Here is an 18,067-nt window from a genome sequence, read left to right on the forward strand (position 1 = left end):
CAAGGCTCAGGGGGGCTGTGACCCCAGGCCCAGCCAGGGAGAGGGAGCAGGTCCCACTCCCTGCCCCAGCAGCTGAATCCCAGACCGAGCTGCAGAGGGATCCCTCCTTGGAGAAGCTGAGGGAACTTGCTGGCCACAGTGCTGCAAACCCCCTTGGGGAAGGCTGCAGGGACAGAGTCCTGCAGGAGAAGGGATTCCTGTACCGGGAATGGGCTCCCCAAGGGGAAGTAGAATTAGGGGGAATCGGGAGGCAGCTGGTGGTGCCCCAGGAATCCACAGGGTTCTTCCCGTTCGAGCTGCTGGATGGGAGGAGAGTGAGGGGACCCCTGGACCTGAAGAGGGAGGATTGGATGGAGAAGGGGGAAGACCCCCGGGGGGATCTCTTCCCTGAGGTGGGAGACAATCTCCCCATCAGGTGTTCCCCGTTCAGAGTCACTGGGAAAGCAGCCCAGAACCTGGAGAGAGAGGTCAGGGACATGCTGGCTTTAGATGGGATCCAGCCGTTTTACAGCCCATGGGCCTCACCCGTGGGGCTGATCCCCAAGCGAGACAGGATGATCTGGTTTTATGGGGGCTATCAGAAGCTTAAAGCCATCACAGTGTCTGATGCCGACCCCATGCCTAGGCCTGGGGAGATTCTAGAGAAGCAAAGGGCGATGGAGAACTTGGCCCGGGCAGACACTGATAACATGTGCACCTTTAGCCAGACCTGGGAGGAACAGGTGTCCCAGGTGAAGAGGGGGCTGGGCTGCCTCAAGGAGGTGGGACTGACGGTAAAAGCTGGAAAGTGTAAGTTGGGGATGGTAGAGGTGTTGTATCTGGGCCACAAAGTGGGAAGCGGCTGCCCAAGCCCAGAGCTGGCCAAGGCCAAGATGGGGGCTCTTAACCAAGAGAGCCTGAATTGCAGCCCAGAGCTGGAAGAAGACCCCGGCCCAGTTTGAACCCCAGGGGTATTGGGGTAGCAAAAGGGTTCAAGCCGCATAAACCTTCCCACATGCGGCCTGCAAGTGCCATCAAGCACACCCGACCTCAGGGAGGGCCTGAGACTGGACTGTCCTGGTGTAACTCACACCAAGGGATGGGAGAGATGCTGGGGCATCCATGGGAACGTTGGTGGGTTCAAACTTCCCCAGGTCACTGGCTGGAGTGACCTCACTCAGTTTGGTCTCGAAGGGGGGAGAGATGTGACGAACTGGGAATGTTCTTAATGTTTTCTCTGAATACTGTGTTGGTGCCTCAGTGTCCCCATGGCAGTTCTTAAGTATCTGGCAGAGCAAAGGGCCAGTGCACCTAAATGCCTGACACTGTCTCCTGGCAACTGATGGCCTGGGCCCCCCCTCTGCAAAGGTGCCAGCCGAAGGTGTTGAAAACAAAAGGATCAGGTGACCTCCTGGCCTGGGAAAGGGGCTGAGCAGAAAGAAGTGGGGGGGTTGTTAGTCTGGAGCTGGCTGGGGTCAAGGGTGGAGGGCAGACCTGGGGGTCTGGCTCACTGCCCCCCAGAATGGACGCGGCCGAGAGATCTGGTTCGCTGTACCTACAAGCTCTGTGTTAGACCCTGTTCCTGTCATCGAATAAACCTCTGTGTTACTGGCTGGGTGAGAGTCACGTCTGACTGCGAAGTGGGGGTGCAGGACCCTGTGGCTTCCCCAGGACCCCGCTGGGGGGGGCTCGCTGTGGGAAACGCACGGAGGGGCAGAGGATGCTGAATGCTCCAAGGAGAGACCCAGGAGGTGAAGCCGTGGGAGCTTCTTTCCCTGAACAAGTCTGCTCCAAGGGAGAGGAGGCTCCCCAAAGTCCTGCCTGGCTTGGTGGGGAGCAGTTCCAGAGCATCGCCCGGTGACTCCGTGACAGTCAGTATGTACCATGTGGGGGGCCGTACCCAGGGTATCGGTATGTACCATGTGGGTGGCTGTACCAGATACCCAGGGTGTCGGTACATACCATGTGGGGGGCCGTACCAGGGGTGTCGATACGTACCATGTGGGGGGCCGTACCCGGGGTGTCAGTACGTACCATGTGGGGGCCGTACCCGGGGTGTCGGTACGTACCATGTGGGGGCCTGTACCAGGGGAGTCAGTATGTACCATGTGGGGGGCCGTACCCAGGGTGTCGGTATGTACCATGTGGGGGGCTGTACCAGATACCCAGGGTGTCAGTACATACCATGTGGGGGGCCGTACCAGGGGTGTCGGTACGTACCATGTGCAGGGCCGTACCAGGGGTGTCGATACGTACCATGTGGGGGGCCGTACCCGGGGTGTCGGTACGTACCATGTGGGGGCCGTACCCGGGGTGTCGGTACGTACCATGTGGGGGGTGTACCAGATACCCAGGGTGTCGGTACATACCATGTGGGGGGCTGTACCCAGGGTGTCGGTATGTACCATGTGGGGCCTGTACCAGGGGAGTCGGTACGTACCATGTGGGGGGCCGTACCCGGGGTGTCGGTACGTACCATGTTGGGGGCTACACCTGGGGTGTCGGTACGCACCATGTGGGGGTCTGTACCAGGGGAGTCGGTACGTACCATGTGGGGGGCCTTACCCGGGGTGTCGGTACGTACCATGTGCGGGCCGTACCCAGGGGGCTTGCCCTGGGCGGGCAGCATGGGGGTGCTGCTGCAGGGGTTGATGCGTTTCTCCTTCTGGCGCCGGTTGCAGAACCAGACACGTATCACCTCCTTCTCCATGTTCAGCTGCTCTGCGATCAGCAGGATCTCCTCTGAGGTAGGCTTCTGGTTCTGGGCACAGTGACAGAAGAAGATAAGAGCGGCCAGACGGCGTCAGACCCAGGGTCCATCTAGCCCAGTGTCCTGTCTGCCAGCGTGGCCAATGCCAGGTGCCCCAGAGGGAGTGAACAGAGCAGGGAACCATCAAGTGATCCATCCCCCATCACCCATTCCCAGCTTCCGGCAGAGGCTTGGGACACCATCCCCGCCCAGCCTGGCTAGTAGCCACTGATGGACCTGTCCTCCAGGAACTTCTCTAGTTCTTTTTTTAGCCCTGTCATAGTCTTCACCTTCACAACACCCTCTGGCAGGGAGTTCCACAGGTTGACGGTGTGTTGTGGGAAGAAATACGTCCTTGTGTTCGTTTTAAACCTGCTGCCTGTTAATTTCATTGGGTGGCCCTCTAGTTCTTGGGTTACGCGAAGGGGTAAACAACAGTCTCTTGTTTACTCTCTCCCCACCAGTCAGGATTTTATAGCCCTCTCTCATATCCCCCCTTAGCCGTCTCTTTTCCAGGCTGAAAAGCCCCAGTTTTATTAATCTCTCCTCATTCGGAAGCCGTCTCATCCCCCTCATCATTTTTGTTGCCGTTTTCTGAATCTTTTCCAATTCCAGTAGACCTTTTTGGAGCTGGGGTGACCACGTCTGCCCGCAGTATTCAAGCTGTGGGTGTCCCATGGATTTATATGGAGGCACCATGATATTTTCTGTCTCATTATCTCTCCCTTTCCTAACGATGCCCAACACCCTGTTCACATTTGTGGCTGCCACTGCACATTGCGTGGATGTTTTCAGAGAACTATCCACAATGGCTCCAAGATCTTTCTGGAGTGGGAACAGCTCATTTAGACCCCATCTTATATGTGTAGTTGAGATTATGTTTCCAATGTGCATCACTTTGCACTAATGAACAGTGAATTTCATCTGCCATTTTGTTGCCCAGTCACCCAGTTTTGTGAGATCCTTTTGTAGCTCTTTGCAGGCTGCCTGGGACTTAACCAGCTTGAGTAGTTTTGTATCATCTGCAAAATTTGCCACCTCCCTGTGTGACGAAGTAGGAGATTTTCTTAATAGTTTGCATGAACACTGTGTGTGTCTCAGTTTCCCTGTGTGCTGCACAGGACCAGGTGTGACCTCACCTAGAAGCAGGGACCCCAGACACCAGCCTGGAGATTGGGGACCCAGCGACTGGGGACCGGGGACCCAGCCCAGCTCAGGGCCAGTGGGGGACCAATGGGCTGAGGAGAGAGGGGCCTGGGGACCTGCTCACCTGGGATGAAAGAGAAAGGACAGAGGAGGGACTTGTGGAGGAGGGGATTTAGGGGGCTCAGCTGGAAGGAGGGGGCTGGATGGGGACAAGGAGCAGCCAGAGCCATGGGGCCGGGACAGGCCTAGCTGGACGGGACTCAGACTGGCCGGGCCGAGGACCCTGAGACCTGCCTGGGCTGGGTCCAGATGCTCAATAAACCTCCTGTGTGATGCTGGCAGAGTCATTGCAGCTAGAGATCGGGGGTGTTGCTCCCTCTCAGGGTGGGGGTCCCAGGGGCCCAGATCGAGGGACTCCCCGAGGGGCCCCAGGCTGCTGGGGGCTCAGGGGTGTGGTCCCAGGAGGCAGCGAGGCCAGAGGGCCTAACCCCAGAGAAAGCGTGAACCCCAGGAAGGGCTGCCAGACTGGGGGGCTCCTCCTAGGGGCCACAGGGAGCTGAGCGAGCGCGGGGGTCTGGGAGCCCATAACACACTGTTTACCCCTTTTTCCAGATCACTTGTGAATGTGTTGAACAGCACGGGGCCCAGTACAGAGCCCTGGGGGACCCTGCTATTTACCTCTCTCTCGACCATTTCTTCCTCCACTTTGTTCCCTGTCTTTGAACCAGTTACCGACTCATGAGAGGAACCTGCCCTCTTAGCCCGTGGCAGCTTCCCTTGCTTAAGAGCCTTTGGGGAGGGCCCCTGTCCAAGGCTTTCTGAAAGTCCACGTATGCGATAGCCGCTGGCTCTCCCTTGGCCACGTACTTGTTGACCCCTCACAGAATTCTAGTAGATTGGGGAGGGCGATTTCCCGTCACAAAAGCTGAGTTGACTCTTCCCCAACAAATCGTGTTCATCCCTGTGTCTGACAATTCTGTTCTTTACTAGAGTTTCAACCAGTCTGGCCGGCACTGACGTCAGGCTCACCGGCCTGGAATTGCCGGGATCGCCTCTGAAGCCTTTTTACTAATTGGCGTCACATTAGCTACCCTCCAGTCAGCTGGGGCAGAGGCTGATTGAAGCAATAGGTGACATACCACTACTACAAGTGGGGTCCCTCGCAAAGCAGCAGGAGCACCATGGGAGGTGGGGGGGTCTCTCCCCAGGGACCCCGGGGACGGGGGTCTCACCGCAAGAAAGCTCTTCTCCAGGGCGAAGCGCACATTGGTCTCAATGCTGGTCCGTTTCTTGCGGCGCCGGCCTGGCAGCCCGTCAAAGCCCAGGCTGGGGCTGCTCAGCTGGTTGGGGCTGGGGAGGGTCGAGTCCACCGACATGGTCTCTGGGGGGAGCACAGACCGTTCACTCGGGCCCCCCACTGTCCTGCCCCCAGCTGGCGCCATCCCGGTCCCAACCCACCCAAAGCACTCCCCTCCCAGGGCCAGGAGAGAACCCAGGAGTCCTGGCTCCCAGCCCCCCTCCCCCTGACCACTACACCCACTCCCCTCCCAGAGCCAGGAGAGAACCCAGGAGTCCTGGTGCCCAGCTCCCCTCCCCCCGACCACTACACCCACTCCCCTCCCAGAGCCAGGGAGAGAACCCAGGAGTCCTGGCTCCCAGCCCCCCTCCCCCTGACCACTACACCCACTCCCCTCCCAGAGCCAGGAGAGAACCCAGGAGTCCTGACTCCCAGCCCCGTTCCCACCCACCCCCTGGGCCCCAAAGCCCATAGACCTGGCACACAGACCCCCTCCCCAGCAGCCCCCCAGACCAAAGCCTGGTCCCCCGCTCCCCACATAGCCTGCTACACCTGCCCCTGTGCTGCCCACCCACAAAGTCCCAGTCATGACCCTCTGGGCCCCCCAGGCCTCCCTCCCACCTGCCCCACCCCCCACAACTCACCTGCGTCATTCAGCCACTTCTCCAGCAGCGGCTTGAGTTTGCACATGTTCTTGAAGCTGAGGTTAAGGGCCTCGAAGCGGGAGATGGTCGTCTGGCTGAAGTCGTTGCCATAGAGTTTTCCCATGGCCAGCCCTACATCGCCCTGGGGTGGGGGTGGGGGGGTCACACTTAGCAGCAGGGCAAGAGAGAACCCAAGAGTCCTGGCTCCCAGCCCCCCCATTCTAACCACTAGGCCCCACCACCCTCCCAGAGCACGGAGAGAACCCAGGAGTCCTGGCTCCCAGCCCCCCCATTCTAACCACTAGGCCACACCACCCTCCCAGAGCAGGGAGAGAACGCAGGAGTCCTGGCTCCCAGCCCTCTGCTCTAACCACTAGGCCCCACTCCCCACCCAGAGCCGGGAGAGAACCCAGGAGTCCTGGCTCCCAGCCCCCCCATTCTAACCACTAGGCCCCACCGCCCTCCCAGAGCAGGGTGAGAACCCAGGAGTCCTGGCTCCCAGCCCTTCTGCTCTAATCACTAGGTCCCACTGCCCTCCCAGAGCAGCGAGAGAACCCAGGAGTCCTGGTTCCCAGACCCCCCATTCTAACCACTAGGCCCCACCGTCCTCCCAGAGCAGGGAGAGAACCCAGAAGTCCTGGCTCACAGCCCTTCTGCTCTGACCACTAGGCCCCTGTCCCAGAGCCAGGTGAGGACCCAGGTGTCCCAGCAGTACCTGTGTGAAGCCCAGCTTGATGCGTCGCTGTTTGAAGGTGCGGGCGAACTGCTCCAGTTCCTCCAGGTCGCTGGGCTCCTCGGGGTGTGCCGGCGGCTCCAGGCATTTTGGGGGCTGAGGGTGCGCAAGGTGGGACTCGGGGAGGCCCGGCCGAGTCACTGGCTGGGGGGGACAGGGGGTCACTGGGGGGCACAGGAGACAGGGGGATCCATGCACCCCAGCAGCCAGCACAGATCTTGTGCGCCCTGCTGGAAGAGGGGATGGACAGACAGACGGATGGTGCAGGAGATGGATGGATGGACAGATGGATGGGTAGGGGGTTAGGGGGATGTATGGACAGACGGATTGGTGGGGTGGGGGGTTGGGGGGATGGATGGACAGACGGATGGGGGTGATGGATGGATGGACAAGTTGGGGAGGGTGATAAAGTGGGAATATTGCATAATATTTTGAATGACTATTGTGTGTGCCTCAGTTTCCCCACGTGGTGCCTGGTTACTAGGTGTGTGGGGGTGGTTCTCTGCACAGACCCAGAGACGGATGTCTGGGGCTAAAGGTCTCTGAGGTCCCAGTGAGGCAGGGCTGTCCCTGGGGGTGCCAGGGGTGAGGGCTTTCCCGGGGGTGCCAGGGGTGGGGGTCTGGCCCCACGCCTTGGTGGGTCCCAGAAGACAATGGCCCAGACACTTGGTACCAGGGCCGAACCTCCGCAGGATGCCGGGCAGGGTGAGTAGCTGGAGGACAAAGAGCTGGGGGGGCTGATAAGGGGGTGGCTGGAAGTGGGGTCTCATGGGGGGGTTGGGCCGCCCCAGCTGGACTGTGCTGTAATTTCCTTTCTCCGGGGTCACTCAGGGTGCCCGGACCCCCAAGAACCTGCCTGGGTCACTGCAGCCTCGGGGGCGGGGTCACCTCCAGTGTCCCCCCCAGGGGGGCTCGCTGCAGGGGGCTCCCGGCCCCAGTGACAGTGACCCCCAGGGGGGTGGCTCAGGGAAGGGGTCCCCCAGGGACGGTCCCAGAGCAGGGCCAGATGGACAAACAGTTGGAGATGTGGCAGGGGTGGATGGACAGACAGACGGATGTGGGTGTGGGGAGGAGAGATGGATGGTAATGGGGGGCATGGACAGATAGAGCAATGGGGGTGGGGAGGATGGACAGACAGAGCAATGGGGGGGATGTACAGACGGACGGGGTGGAGGGGACAGACAGACAGAGCAATGAGGCTGGGGGGGATGGATGGACAGACGGAGGGGAGGTGGATACCGACCCCTCTGAGCCCCCGGCTGGCTCACCTGTGCAGGCAGCCCGGCGCGGGGGGGGGCTGGCAGGAGCCCCCCCGGGCTTTGCTGAGGTAGCTGAAAGAGATTTGGTGTCGGGAGCAGCCCTGCAGGAGAGGAGAGAGAGTGAGCCTGGGCGCCCAGCCCCTGCGATGCGCCTGCCTCTGGGGGGTGTGGGGTGCAGGACAGGTTATACTGAGACCCCTCGCCCGGGCGCCCAGCCCCCGCGATGCGCCTGCCTCTGGGGGGTGTGGGGTGCAGGACAGGTTATACTGAGACCCCTCGCCCGGGCGTCCAGCCCCCGCGATGCGCCTGCCTCTGGGGGGTGTGGGGTGCAGGACAGGTAATACTGAGACCCCTCGCTGGGCACCCAACCCCTGCGATGCACCTGCCTCTGGGAGGTCGAGGGTGCAGGACAGGTTATACTGAGACCCCTCGGCTGGGCGCCCAGCCCCCACGATGCACCTGTCTCTGGGGGGTGTGGGGTGCAGGACAGGTAATACTGAGACCCCTCGCTGGGCACCCAGCCCCCGCGATGCGCCTGCCTCTGGGAGGTCGAGGGTGCAGGACAGGTTATACTGAGACCCCTCGCTGGGCACCCAGCCCCCGCAATGCGCCTGCCTCTGGGAGGTCGAGGGTGCAGGACAGGTTATACTGAGACCCCTCGCCTGGGCGCCCAGCCCCCGCGATGCGCCTGCCTCTGGGGGGTGTGGGGTGCAGGACAGGTTATACTGAGACCCCTCGCCTGGGCGCCCAGACCCCGCGATGCGCCTGCCTCTGGGGGGTGTGGGGTGCAGGACAGGTTATACTGAGACCCCTCGCCTGGGCGCCCAGCCCCCGCGATGTGCCTGCCTCTGGGGGGTGTGGGGTGCAGGACAGGTTATACTGAGACCCCTCGCCCGGGCGCCCAGCCCCCGCAATGCGCCTGCCTCTTGGGGGTGTGGGGTGCAGGACAGGTTATACTGAGACCCCTCGCCTGGGCGCCCAGCCCCCGCGATGCGCCTGCCTCTGGGGGGTGGGGGGTGCAAGACAGGTTATACTGAGACCCCTCGCCCGGGCGCCCAACCCCCACGATATGCCTGCCTCTGGGGGGCTGGGCATACAGGGACCCTTGCCCAGGCAGAGATGCTGCCCCTCTGGGGTGGTGCGTGGCAGCCGATGCTAGAGGGCTCCCTGGCCGAATGCTGGAGTGCCTGGTGGAGAGAGGCCAGCTGCGGGGGGGAGGGCGCTGGGGGGCTGGGGAGGAGCTGGGGGCAGGGTGCTGGGGCACTGGGGAGGAGCTTGGAGGGCAGGGTGCTGGGAGGGAGCTGGGTGCAGGGTGCTGGGGGGCTGGGGAGGAGCTGGGGGCAGGGCACTGGGGCGGAGCTTGGGGGGCAGGGTGCTGGGAGGCTGGGGGAGCTGGAGGGCAGGGCGCTGGGGGGGATAGGGAGGAGCTGGGGGGCAGGATGCTGGGAGTCTGGGGGAGCTGGAGGGCAGGGCGCTGGGGGAGCTGGGGAGGAGCTGGGGGCAGGGTGCTGGGGGACTGGGGAGGAGCTGGGGGCAGGGCACTGGGGCGCTGGGGAGGAGCTGGGTGCAGGGCACTGGGGGGCTGGGGAGGAGCTGGGGGGCAGGGCGCTGGGGAGGAGCTGGGGGGCAGGACCCTGGGAGGCTGGGGGAGCTGGGGGACAGGGCGCTGGGGCGCTGGGGAGGAGCTGGAGGCAGGGCGCTGGGGCGCTGGGGAGGAGCTTGGGGCAGGGTGCTGGGGGGCTGGGGAGGAGCTTGGGGCAGGGCGCTGGGGGGCTGGGGAGGACCTGGGGGGCAGGGTGCTGGGGAGGAGCTGGGGGGCAGGATGCTGGGAGGCTGGGGGAGCTGGGGGGCAGGGCACTGGGGGGACTGGGGAGGAGCTGGGGGCAGGGCGCTGGGGAGGAGCCGGGGGCAGGGCGCTGGGGGGCTGGGGAGGAGCTGGGGGCAGGGCGCTGGGGAGGAGCTTGGGGCAGGGCGCTGGAGGGCTGGGGAGGAGCTGGGGGCAGAGTGCTGGGGGGCTGGGGAGGAGCTTGGGGCAGGGCGCTGGGAGGCTGGGGAGGAGCTGGGGGCAGGGTGCTGGGGAGGAGCTGGGGGGCAGAGGGCTGGGGCGCTGGGGAGGAGCTGGGGGGCAGAGTGCTGGGGGGCTGGGGAGGAGCTGGGGGCAGGACGCTGGGGCGCTGGGGGGAGGGCGCTGGGGCGCTGGGGAGGAGCTGGGGGTAAGGCGCTGGGGGGCTGGGGAGGAGCCGGGGGCAGGGCGCTGGGGCGCTGGGGAGGAGCCGGGGGGCAGAGTGCTGGGGGGCTGGGGCGCTGGGGGGAGGGCGCTGGGGCGCTGGGGAGGAGCTGGGGGTAAGGCGCTGGGGCGCTGGGGAGGAGCCGGGGGGCAGAGTGCTGGGGGGCTGGGGAGGAGCTGGGGGCAGGACGCTGGGGGGCTGGGGAGGAGCTGGGGGCAGGGCGCTGGGGGGCTGGGGAGGAGCCGGGGGCAGGGCGCTGGGGCGCTGGGGAGGAGCTGGGGGGCAGAGTGCTGGGGGGCTGGGGAGGAGCCGGGGACAGGGCGCTGGGGCGCTGGGGGGAGGGCGCTGGGGCGCTGGGGAGGAGCTGGAGGTGAGGTGCTGGGGCGCTGGGGAGGAGCCGGGGGGCAGAGTGCTGGGGGGCTGGGGAGGAGCTGGGGGCAGGGCGCTGGGGTGCTGGGGGGAGGGCGCTGGGGCGCTGGGGAGGAGCTGGGGGTAAGGCGCTGGGGGGCTGGGGAGGAGCCGGGGGGCAGAGTGCTGGGGCGCTGGGGAGGAGCCGGGGGGCAGAGTGCTGGGGGGCTGGGGAGGAGCTGGGGGCAGGGCGCTGGGGCGCTGGGGGGAGGGCGCTGGGGCGCTGGGGAGGAGCCGAGGGGCAGAGGGCTGGGGCGCTGGGGGGAGGGCGCTGGGGCGCTCGGGAGGAGCTGGGGGTAGGGCGCTGGGGCGCTGGGGGGAGGGCGCTGGGGCGCTGGGGAGGAGCTGGGGGTAAGGCGCTGGGGGGCTGGGGAGGAGCCGGGGGGCAGAGTGCTGGGGGGCTGGGGAGGAGCTGGGGGCAGGGCGCTGGGGAGGAGCTGGGGGGAGGGCGCTGGGGCGCTGGGGAGGAGCCGAGGGGCAGAGGGCTGGGGCGCTGGGGGGAGGGCGCTGGGGCGCTGGGGAGGAGCCGAGGGGCAGAGGGCTGGGGCGCTGGGGGGAGGGCACTGCCAGGGCTGTACCTTGCTGTCCTTGCTGGGCCTGTGGCAGCAGGAACTGGGCGGGCGGCTGGAGGTGGTGCCCAGGGACAAGCACCAGCTGCTGGAGCTGAAGGAGCTGCTGGATGTCCTGGGGGACAGAGAGAGGGTCAGGGGGGATATGGGGGGCTGGGCCTGGCGCCGTGTGGGGCTCAGAGCCTCAGCGGCCCTGGTGCACGGCAAGTGACACTCTCCCCACCTATGTTGCGCAGCGAGACGCAGAGACACACACATCCCCACAATACCCGGTGCAGTGCAGTGCCCCCTCTCCCGCAGTGCCTGGAGCAGTGCAGTGACACCCCATGCAGTGCCCAGCAGGATGCGATGACCCCCCACACACACACCATCCAGCATGATGCAGCGGCCACCTACAATGCCAAGCCCAGTGAAGTGACGCCCTGTGGTGTCCGTTGCAATGCAGTGACCCCCCCTGCAGTGCCAGTGCAATGCAGTGCCAGCCTGCAATGCCAAGCCTAGTGAAGTGATGCCCGATTCTGCCCAGTGCGATGCAGCAACCCCCACCATGTCCAGAGCGATGCAGTGACCCCCCCTGCCGTGCCCAGTGCGATGCAGCGACTCCGCCATGTCCAGAGCGATGCAGCGACCCTGCCGTGTCCAGAGCGATGCAGCGACCCCCCTGCAGTGCCCAGTGTGATGCAGCCACCCCCTGCAGTGCCCAGAGCGATGCAGCGACCCCCCACCATGCCCAGAGTGATGCATTGACCCCCCCACAGTGCCTAGTGTGATGCAGTGACCCCCCTACCATGCCTAGAGCGATGCGCTGATCCCCCCGTCATGTCCAGAGTGATGCAGTGACCCCTGCAGTGCCCAGTGTGAAGCAGTAACCCCCTACACCGTGCCCAGAGCGATGCAGTGACCCCCCGCAGTGCCAGTGCGATGCAGTGATCCCCTTGTCATGCCCAGAGCGATGCAGTGACCCACAGTATCCAGTGTGATGCAGTGACCCCCTTGTCATGCCCAGAGTGATGCAGTGACCCCTGCAGTGCCCAGTGTGATGCAGCAACCCCCTGCTGTGCCCAGTGTGATGCAGTGACCCCTGCAGTGCCCAGTGTGATGCAGCGACACCCCTGCCGTGGCCAGAGTGATGCAGTGACCCCTGCAGTGCCCAGTGTGATGCAGTGACCTCCCCGCTGTGCCCAGAGTGCTGCAGCACCACCCACGGGGGCGTCCCTTACCTGCGCGGTGAGCTGGATGGGTTGCGACAGAGCCAGCTGGGGTGTTTGCGGCTGGCTCTGGGGCGCCTCGCCCCCCGGCGGCTGGCTGGCGGCGTTGGCTGCAGCGGCCGCGTTGGATTGCTGCACGGCCGCCGCCAGGAGCTGTGCCTGCGCCTGCTGCAGGAGGAGCTGCTGCTGGGCGGGCATCAGGGCCGTCAGCTGGGGGCCAGGCAAGCCGGGGTGCAGGGGGTGCGGGCGGGGGAGGGGGACAGAGAGGGGAAGCAGCAGGTTAGTCCCAGCGCGTCCCCCCCGGAAGCGCCAGCGAGCGGCAAAGCAGCCCCCACCCCTCTTAGCACAAGAGCACCAGCCGGGGACCCCCCTCAGCCCACACTGGGGCCAGCTGGGAGCCAGCGCCCCCTGCGGGGGAAAGGCCCCGTGCTGTTTCCTGCCCCCAAGCCAGCCCCCACCCCCCACCCCAGGGCGATCACCCCCCTCGCCACCGGGGGCCCCCACTCACCCCGGCCAGCTGGCTGCCGGCTAACATGAGCTGGGCCTGGGGCAGGTGCGGCTGCTGGGCCGGGGGGGCCGGTGCTGGAGCTGGAGGCAGGGCCGAGGGGTCCTCTGCCTTGATCTGGGGGAGAGGAGAGACAGGTCAGGGGGGCAGGGCAGAGCGGGGCAATGGCAGGGGGTCAAGGGTCACAACTGAGGCCTGGTGGGGGGGGCCAAAGAGGCCTGGTGAAGGGGTCAGAGGGGGGTCACAGGGAGGCCTGGTGGGGGGTCGGGGGGGTCAGAAGTCAGGGGGGCTGGAGCAGAGGGGTCGGGGGTCAGAGGAGGGCCTGGCAGGGGGGCAAGTTTTTGGCCCCAGCCCAGGCTGGGCTGTTCTCAGGCTGATCTTTCCCTCCCTCAATGGAGCCAGACTCCCCCCCCGGAAACTCTGAGGTGCTGGGCGGGGAGATCCCCTCCCCCGGCCCCGCCGGCATGGGGGGCCATATGGGGGGGCAGGGCTGGGGAGCTGCGAGGGGGGACAGGACCAGGGTTACCTGACAATGTTCCCAGGGGGGTTCAGCTCCCCAGCTTGTGGAGGGGGGCTGGTGGGGGGGTGGGGCGCTCGCTCATGCGCTCTCCCGTCCCCCCACCCGCCCGCTGAGCCGCTTCCTGTTTTGCTGCCGCCCCGGGGGCCCCGGGATTTCCCCCCACCCCCACCCCCCTGAGTCATCGCCCGCAACCAGCCAACCGAGCGAAAACAGGAACGGGGGGGGGGTAGAAACCCCTGCCAGGCATGGCCCCCCACCGGCCCCCCAGCAAGGTGCATCCCCCCGGCACAGCCCCCCCAGCCCCCCAGCAAGGTGCACCCCCCCAGCACAGCTCCCCCCAGCCCCCCAGCAAGGTGCACCCCCCCAGCACAGCCCCCCCGGTCCCCCAGTGAGGTACAGCTCCCCCCCCCGCCAGGCCTGGCTCCCCACCGGCCCCCCAGCAAGGTGCAGCCCCCCCCCGGCACAGTTCTTACCTTGGAGCTGGGGCCAGTGGGGGCCGGGGAGAACGGGGCTGGCTTGCTCTGCTGGGTCTGCGACAGATGGGGGGACCCCGAGTCAGTGGGGGGATGAGGACCCTCCTGTGCCTCCATTCCCCCCACAACCCCACTGTGCTCCCCCCACCTGCACCACGCTCTCCAGGACCCCAGTGCACTCCCCGCACCGTGATCCCCCCAGCCCTGCATGGTCCCTGTACCCCCCAACCCTACTGCTTCCCCGTCCTGCCCTCCCCCAGCCCCCCACACCTCTCTGGACCCTGCCACACTCCCCCCACACCAGGCTCTCCCTCGGCCCCCCTGAACTCTCCCTTCTCACTCACCTGGTGGTTTGTGTCGGGACCGTTTCGTTCAGTGTCTGGAAGAAGAGAGAAAATGAACCTTCGTCTCTTGCCTCCCCCAGCAGGATCAAACCCTCACAACTCCCCCACCCCAGGGCCCTGCCCCCCAACACTGCCCCCCCAAACCAGGGCACCCACAGGGCCTACTAAGGTCCTCGTTCCAACCCCCTTCGCTGGCTCCGCTGGGGGGGAGAGACTGGTGGGCGGAGGGGCAGCCCCCAGCAGGGTTTCGGGGGTACCTGTGTGCTCCCCATGTGGCTCCACTCGTGCCTTCTCCAGCTCCAGTGGCTTAGACATTCTTATTTCTAGAGAGAGAGAGAGACGGGGAGCGATGAATAACCGGGCCTGGGACCCAGGCGTCCTGGCTCCCCCCTCCCCGCTCTAACCACTAGGCCCTACTCGCCTCCCAGAGCCAGGAGAGAACCCAGGAGTCCTGGCTCCCAGCCTGCCCTCCTTTGTGACCCTGTTGGCTGCTCAGTGACTGTGTCCGGATGAGGGGCAGGGTGGGGGGCCGGCTAGGTGGGGCACAGAACTGGCCCTGATCCAGCCCTGGGGGGGAATGGGACATGGGCCCTTTCCCCTCCCCCTCTCAGTGCTCTCAGGCTGGGGCTGCCCCCTCCTGAAGCCTAGCCTAACCCTCACCATCAGATTTCCTCCCCAGCCCCCCCCCACGACCCAGCCAACTCCCCCCTGCCCAACCCCAATCTACCCCCCCCAGGAATTACCTGCGGGATGAGAATTTAACCCCTGCCTGTCCACGTCGCCTGCTCGCCCTCCGGCCAGCCCCAGGGGGTCCCTGCCCCCAAGGCCGCAGACACAGCCCCCCAGCTCCTGCCTGCTCGGCTGGCTCTGCGCCCCCGGGACCAAGTGGCCCGGAGCCCGGGGCTGCCAAGAGCCGCCTGCTGCCTCATTTGCATAAGGGACTGAGTCACCGGCACAAACCCCGAAACAGGCAGGCGGGGGGCGGGGGCAGGCTCCGTGCTGGGGATCCTGGGGATGGGGGCACGGGGTAGGCCAAGGGGCTGGGGTAGGCTGGGGGCTGGGCTGTGTCCAGGTGCCGGGGGGTGGAGGTTCACCGGGGGGCTGGGGTATACCAGGGGGCAGGGTACGCCGGGGGGCAGGAGTAGGTCGGGGAGGCTGGGGTATGCTAGGGGGCAGGGTACACAAGGGGGCTGGATTATGCCGGGGGGCAGGAGTACACTGAGGGTGGGGTATGCTGGGGGGGCAGGATACACCAGGGGGCAGGAGTAGGCCGGGGGGCTGGGGTATGCTGAGGGGCAGAGTACACAGGGGGGCTGGGGTATGCCGGGGGACAGGGGTACACTGGGGGTGGGGAACGCCAGGGGGCTGGGGGTACACTGGAGGGCTGGAGTATACCAGGGAGCAGGGTACGCCGGGGGGGGGGGGTAGGCCGGGGGCTGGGGTATGCTGGGATGGGATACACCAGGGGGCTGGGGTAGGCCACGGGGCAGGGTACGCTGGGGGGTGGGATACACCAGGGGCAGGGTATGCTGGGGGGGGTACCCTGGAGGGTGGGGTACGCTGGGGGCTGGGGTACCCGGGGTGGCAGGGTATGCTGGGGGTGGCATAAAACGGGGGCTGGGGTATGCGGGGGGGCAGGGTACACTGGGGGTGGGGTACACTGGGGGGTGGGGTAGGCTGAGGGGGCAGGGTACACGGGGGGGCAGGGTACACTGGGGGTGGGGTAGGCGGGGGGGGCAGGGTAAGCTGGGGGGCCTGTCCCACAGGCCATGGCCTGACGTTCCCGAGCTGTGATGGCCTCTGCCCCCCCGGCCCCCGTCCCCCCGGCATCTCGCTCTCTGGGCCCCGTCAGCATCCTCCACTCCCTGGGGCCGCCTGGGGGTGAGGATCGTCCCCCCCCCAGCCCTGCATGGCCCCCCAGCCTGATTTCAGCCTTTGGACTCCAGGCCCGGCCTGAGCCCCCCCAGCCAGCCCCTCCCCCATTGAGGCAGGGACCAGCTGGGCCGATGGGGGCAATGGGGGAGTCCCTGTCTGCCCCTGCGGCCCTGGGCTGGGGGGCTGGGCCCTGCTGGGTGCGAACGCCCTGAGCCTGCCGGGGGGGCAGGGCCTGGCCAAGCCCCCCCCAGCACTTTCACTTCTCCTATTCGTTTCCCTTTCGCATTTTTAGCCGGTTTAAAAAAGCCTCAAATTTACTGAAACCCAGGCTAAAAATACCCCGCAGAACCGGCCGGACCCCCACGGCCGGCCTCCCAAGGGCAGGGCCCCCACCCCACAGGCCAGCCCCTCATGGCCAGCACCCTCACCCCATGGGCAGGCCCCCACGGCCAGCACCCCCACCCCACGGGTCAGCCCCCCACAGCCAGCACCCCCACCCCATGGGCAGGGTCCCCACCCCACGGGTCAGCCACCCATGGCCAGCACCCCCACTCCATGGGCAGGGCCCCCACTCCACGGGTCAGCCCCCCACATCCCACGGGCAGGGCCCTCATCCCATGGGCCAGCCCCTCACAGCCAGCATCCCCACCCCACAGCAAGTGCTCCGCATTGCCAGTGGCCCACCCAGCCAGCCCCCCATAACCTGCACTCCCACCCCACAGCCTGCACCCTCCCAGCCAGTCCCCATGGCCAGGCCCAACCAGCGCCCCACGGCCAGCACCCCCACAGCCAGTGCCTCCCACCCCATGGCCAGCACCCGACGCCCAGCACCCCCACCTCACAACCAGCCCTGCCCCGCTCCCCACAGCACCCCCTGCTGGGACCCCCCACCCCATGAACAGAGCCAGATGCAGAGAGAGTCCAGGCAGGAGGAACTGACCCACCCCCCCAGGTCTCCCCAGCCCGGCCCCCTGCTCCTATTCCCACCCCCTACCTGGCATCCACCTGGCGGGGTTCACCATGGCGGGGGGAGCTCGGCAGCGTGATGCCCGGCGGGGCGGGGAGGGGTGTGACGGAGGAGGGACAGAACAGGGGGGAGTTCCCACCCCCCAGCCCCTGGAGGAGAGAGGGAAGGAGCTGGGGGGGTGGGGGGGACGCGAGCAGCAGGAAGCAGCTGGGAGGAAACTGCAAGGGAGGTGAGGGGTGAGGAAAACCCCCGCGTGCGACAGGGCTCCTGGCACAGACACAGGCACGCTCAGCGTGCGACAGGGCCTGCAGCACAGACACACGTACACCCGCGTGCGACAGGGCTCCTGGCACAGACACAGGCACGCCCAGCATGCGACAGGGCCTGCAGCACAGACACACGTACACCCGCGTGCGACAGGGCTCCTGGCACAGACACAGGCACGCCCAGCGTGTGACAGGGCCTGCAGCACAGACACACGTACACTCGCGTGCGACAGGGCTCCTGGCACAGACACAGGCACGCCCAGCGTGCGACAGGGCCTGCAGCACAGACACACGTACACCCGCGTGCGACAGGGCTCCTGGCACAGACACAGGCACGCCCAGCGTGCGACAGGGCCTGCAGCACAGACACACGTACACCCGCGTGCGACAGGGCTCCTGGCACAGACACAGGCACGCCCAGCGTGCGACAGGGCCTGCAGCACAGACACACGTACACCCGCGTGCGACAGGGCTCCTGGCACAGACACAGGCACGCCCAGCGTGCGACAGGGCCTGCAGCACAGACACACGTACACCCGCGTGCGACAGGGCTCCTGGCACAGACACAGGCACGCCCCAGCGTGCGACAGGGCCTGCAGCACAGACACACGTACACTCGCGTGCGACAGGGCTCCTGGCACAGACACAGGCACGCCCAGCGTGCGACAGGGCCTGCAGCACAGACACACGTACACCCGCGTGCGACAGGGCTCCTGGCACAGACACAGGCACGCCCAGCGTGCGACAGGGCCTGCAGCACAGACACACGTACACCCGCGTGCGACAGGGCTCCTGGCACAGACACAAGCACGCCCAGCGTGCGACAGAGCCTGCAGCACAGACACACGTACACCCGCGTGTGACAGGGCTCCTGGCACAGACACAGGCACGCCCAGC

At 66.3% G+C, this 18,067-nt stretch overlaps 1 protein-coding gene across 1 annotated transcript in view; it reads right to left on the reverse strand.

Annotated features, from left to right (window-relative positions):
* POU2F2 (POU class 2 homeobox 2) overlaps positions 1-16,962 on the reverse strand; it is a 28,745-nt gene extending 11,783 nt beyond the window's left edge. The window contains 12 exon segments of the mRNA XM_050930469.1: positions 2,564-2,740; positions 5,107-5,255; positions 5,816-5,957; positions 6,531-6,692; positions 7,817-7,908; positions 11,022-11,127; positions 12,233-12,430; positions 12,729-12,842; positions 13,719-13,775; positions 14,063-14,097; positions 14,320-14,385; positions 16,932-16,962. Of these exon segments, the coding sequence (XP_050786426.1) occupies positions 2,564-2,740; positions 5,107-5,255; positions 5,816-5,957; positions 6,531-6,692; positions 7,817-7,908; positions 11,022-11,127; positions 12,233-12,430; positions 12,729-12,842; positions 13,719-13,775; positions 14,063-14,097; positions 14,320-14,385; positions 16,932-16,959 (1,326 nt within the window). The 5' untranslated portion in view covers positions 16,960-16,962.
* Between the last annotated feature and the right edge of the window lie 1,105 nt (positions 16,963-18,067).

Source organism: Gopherus flavomarginatus, chromosome 20, assembly GCF_025201925.1.
Source record: "Gopherus flavomarginatus isolate rGopFla2 chromosome 20, rGopFla2.mat.asm, whole genome shotgun sequence".
Taxonomy (NCBI): domain Eukaryota; kingdom Metazoa; phylum Chordata; order Testudines; family Testudinidae; genus Gopherus; species Gopherus flavomarginatus.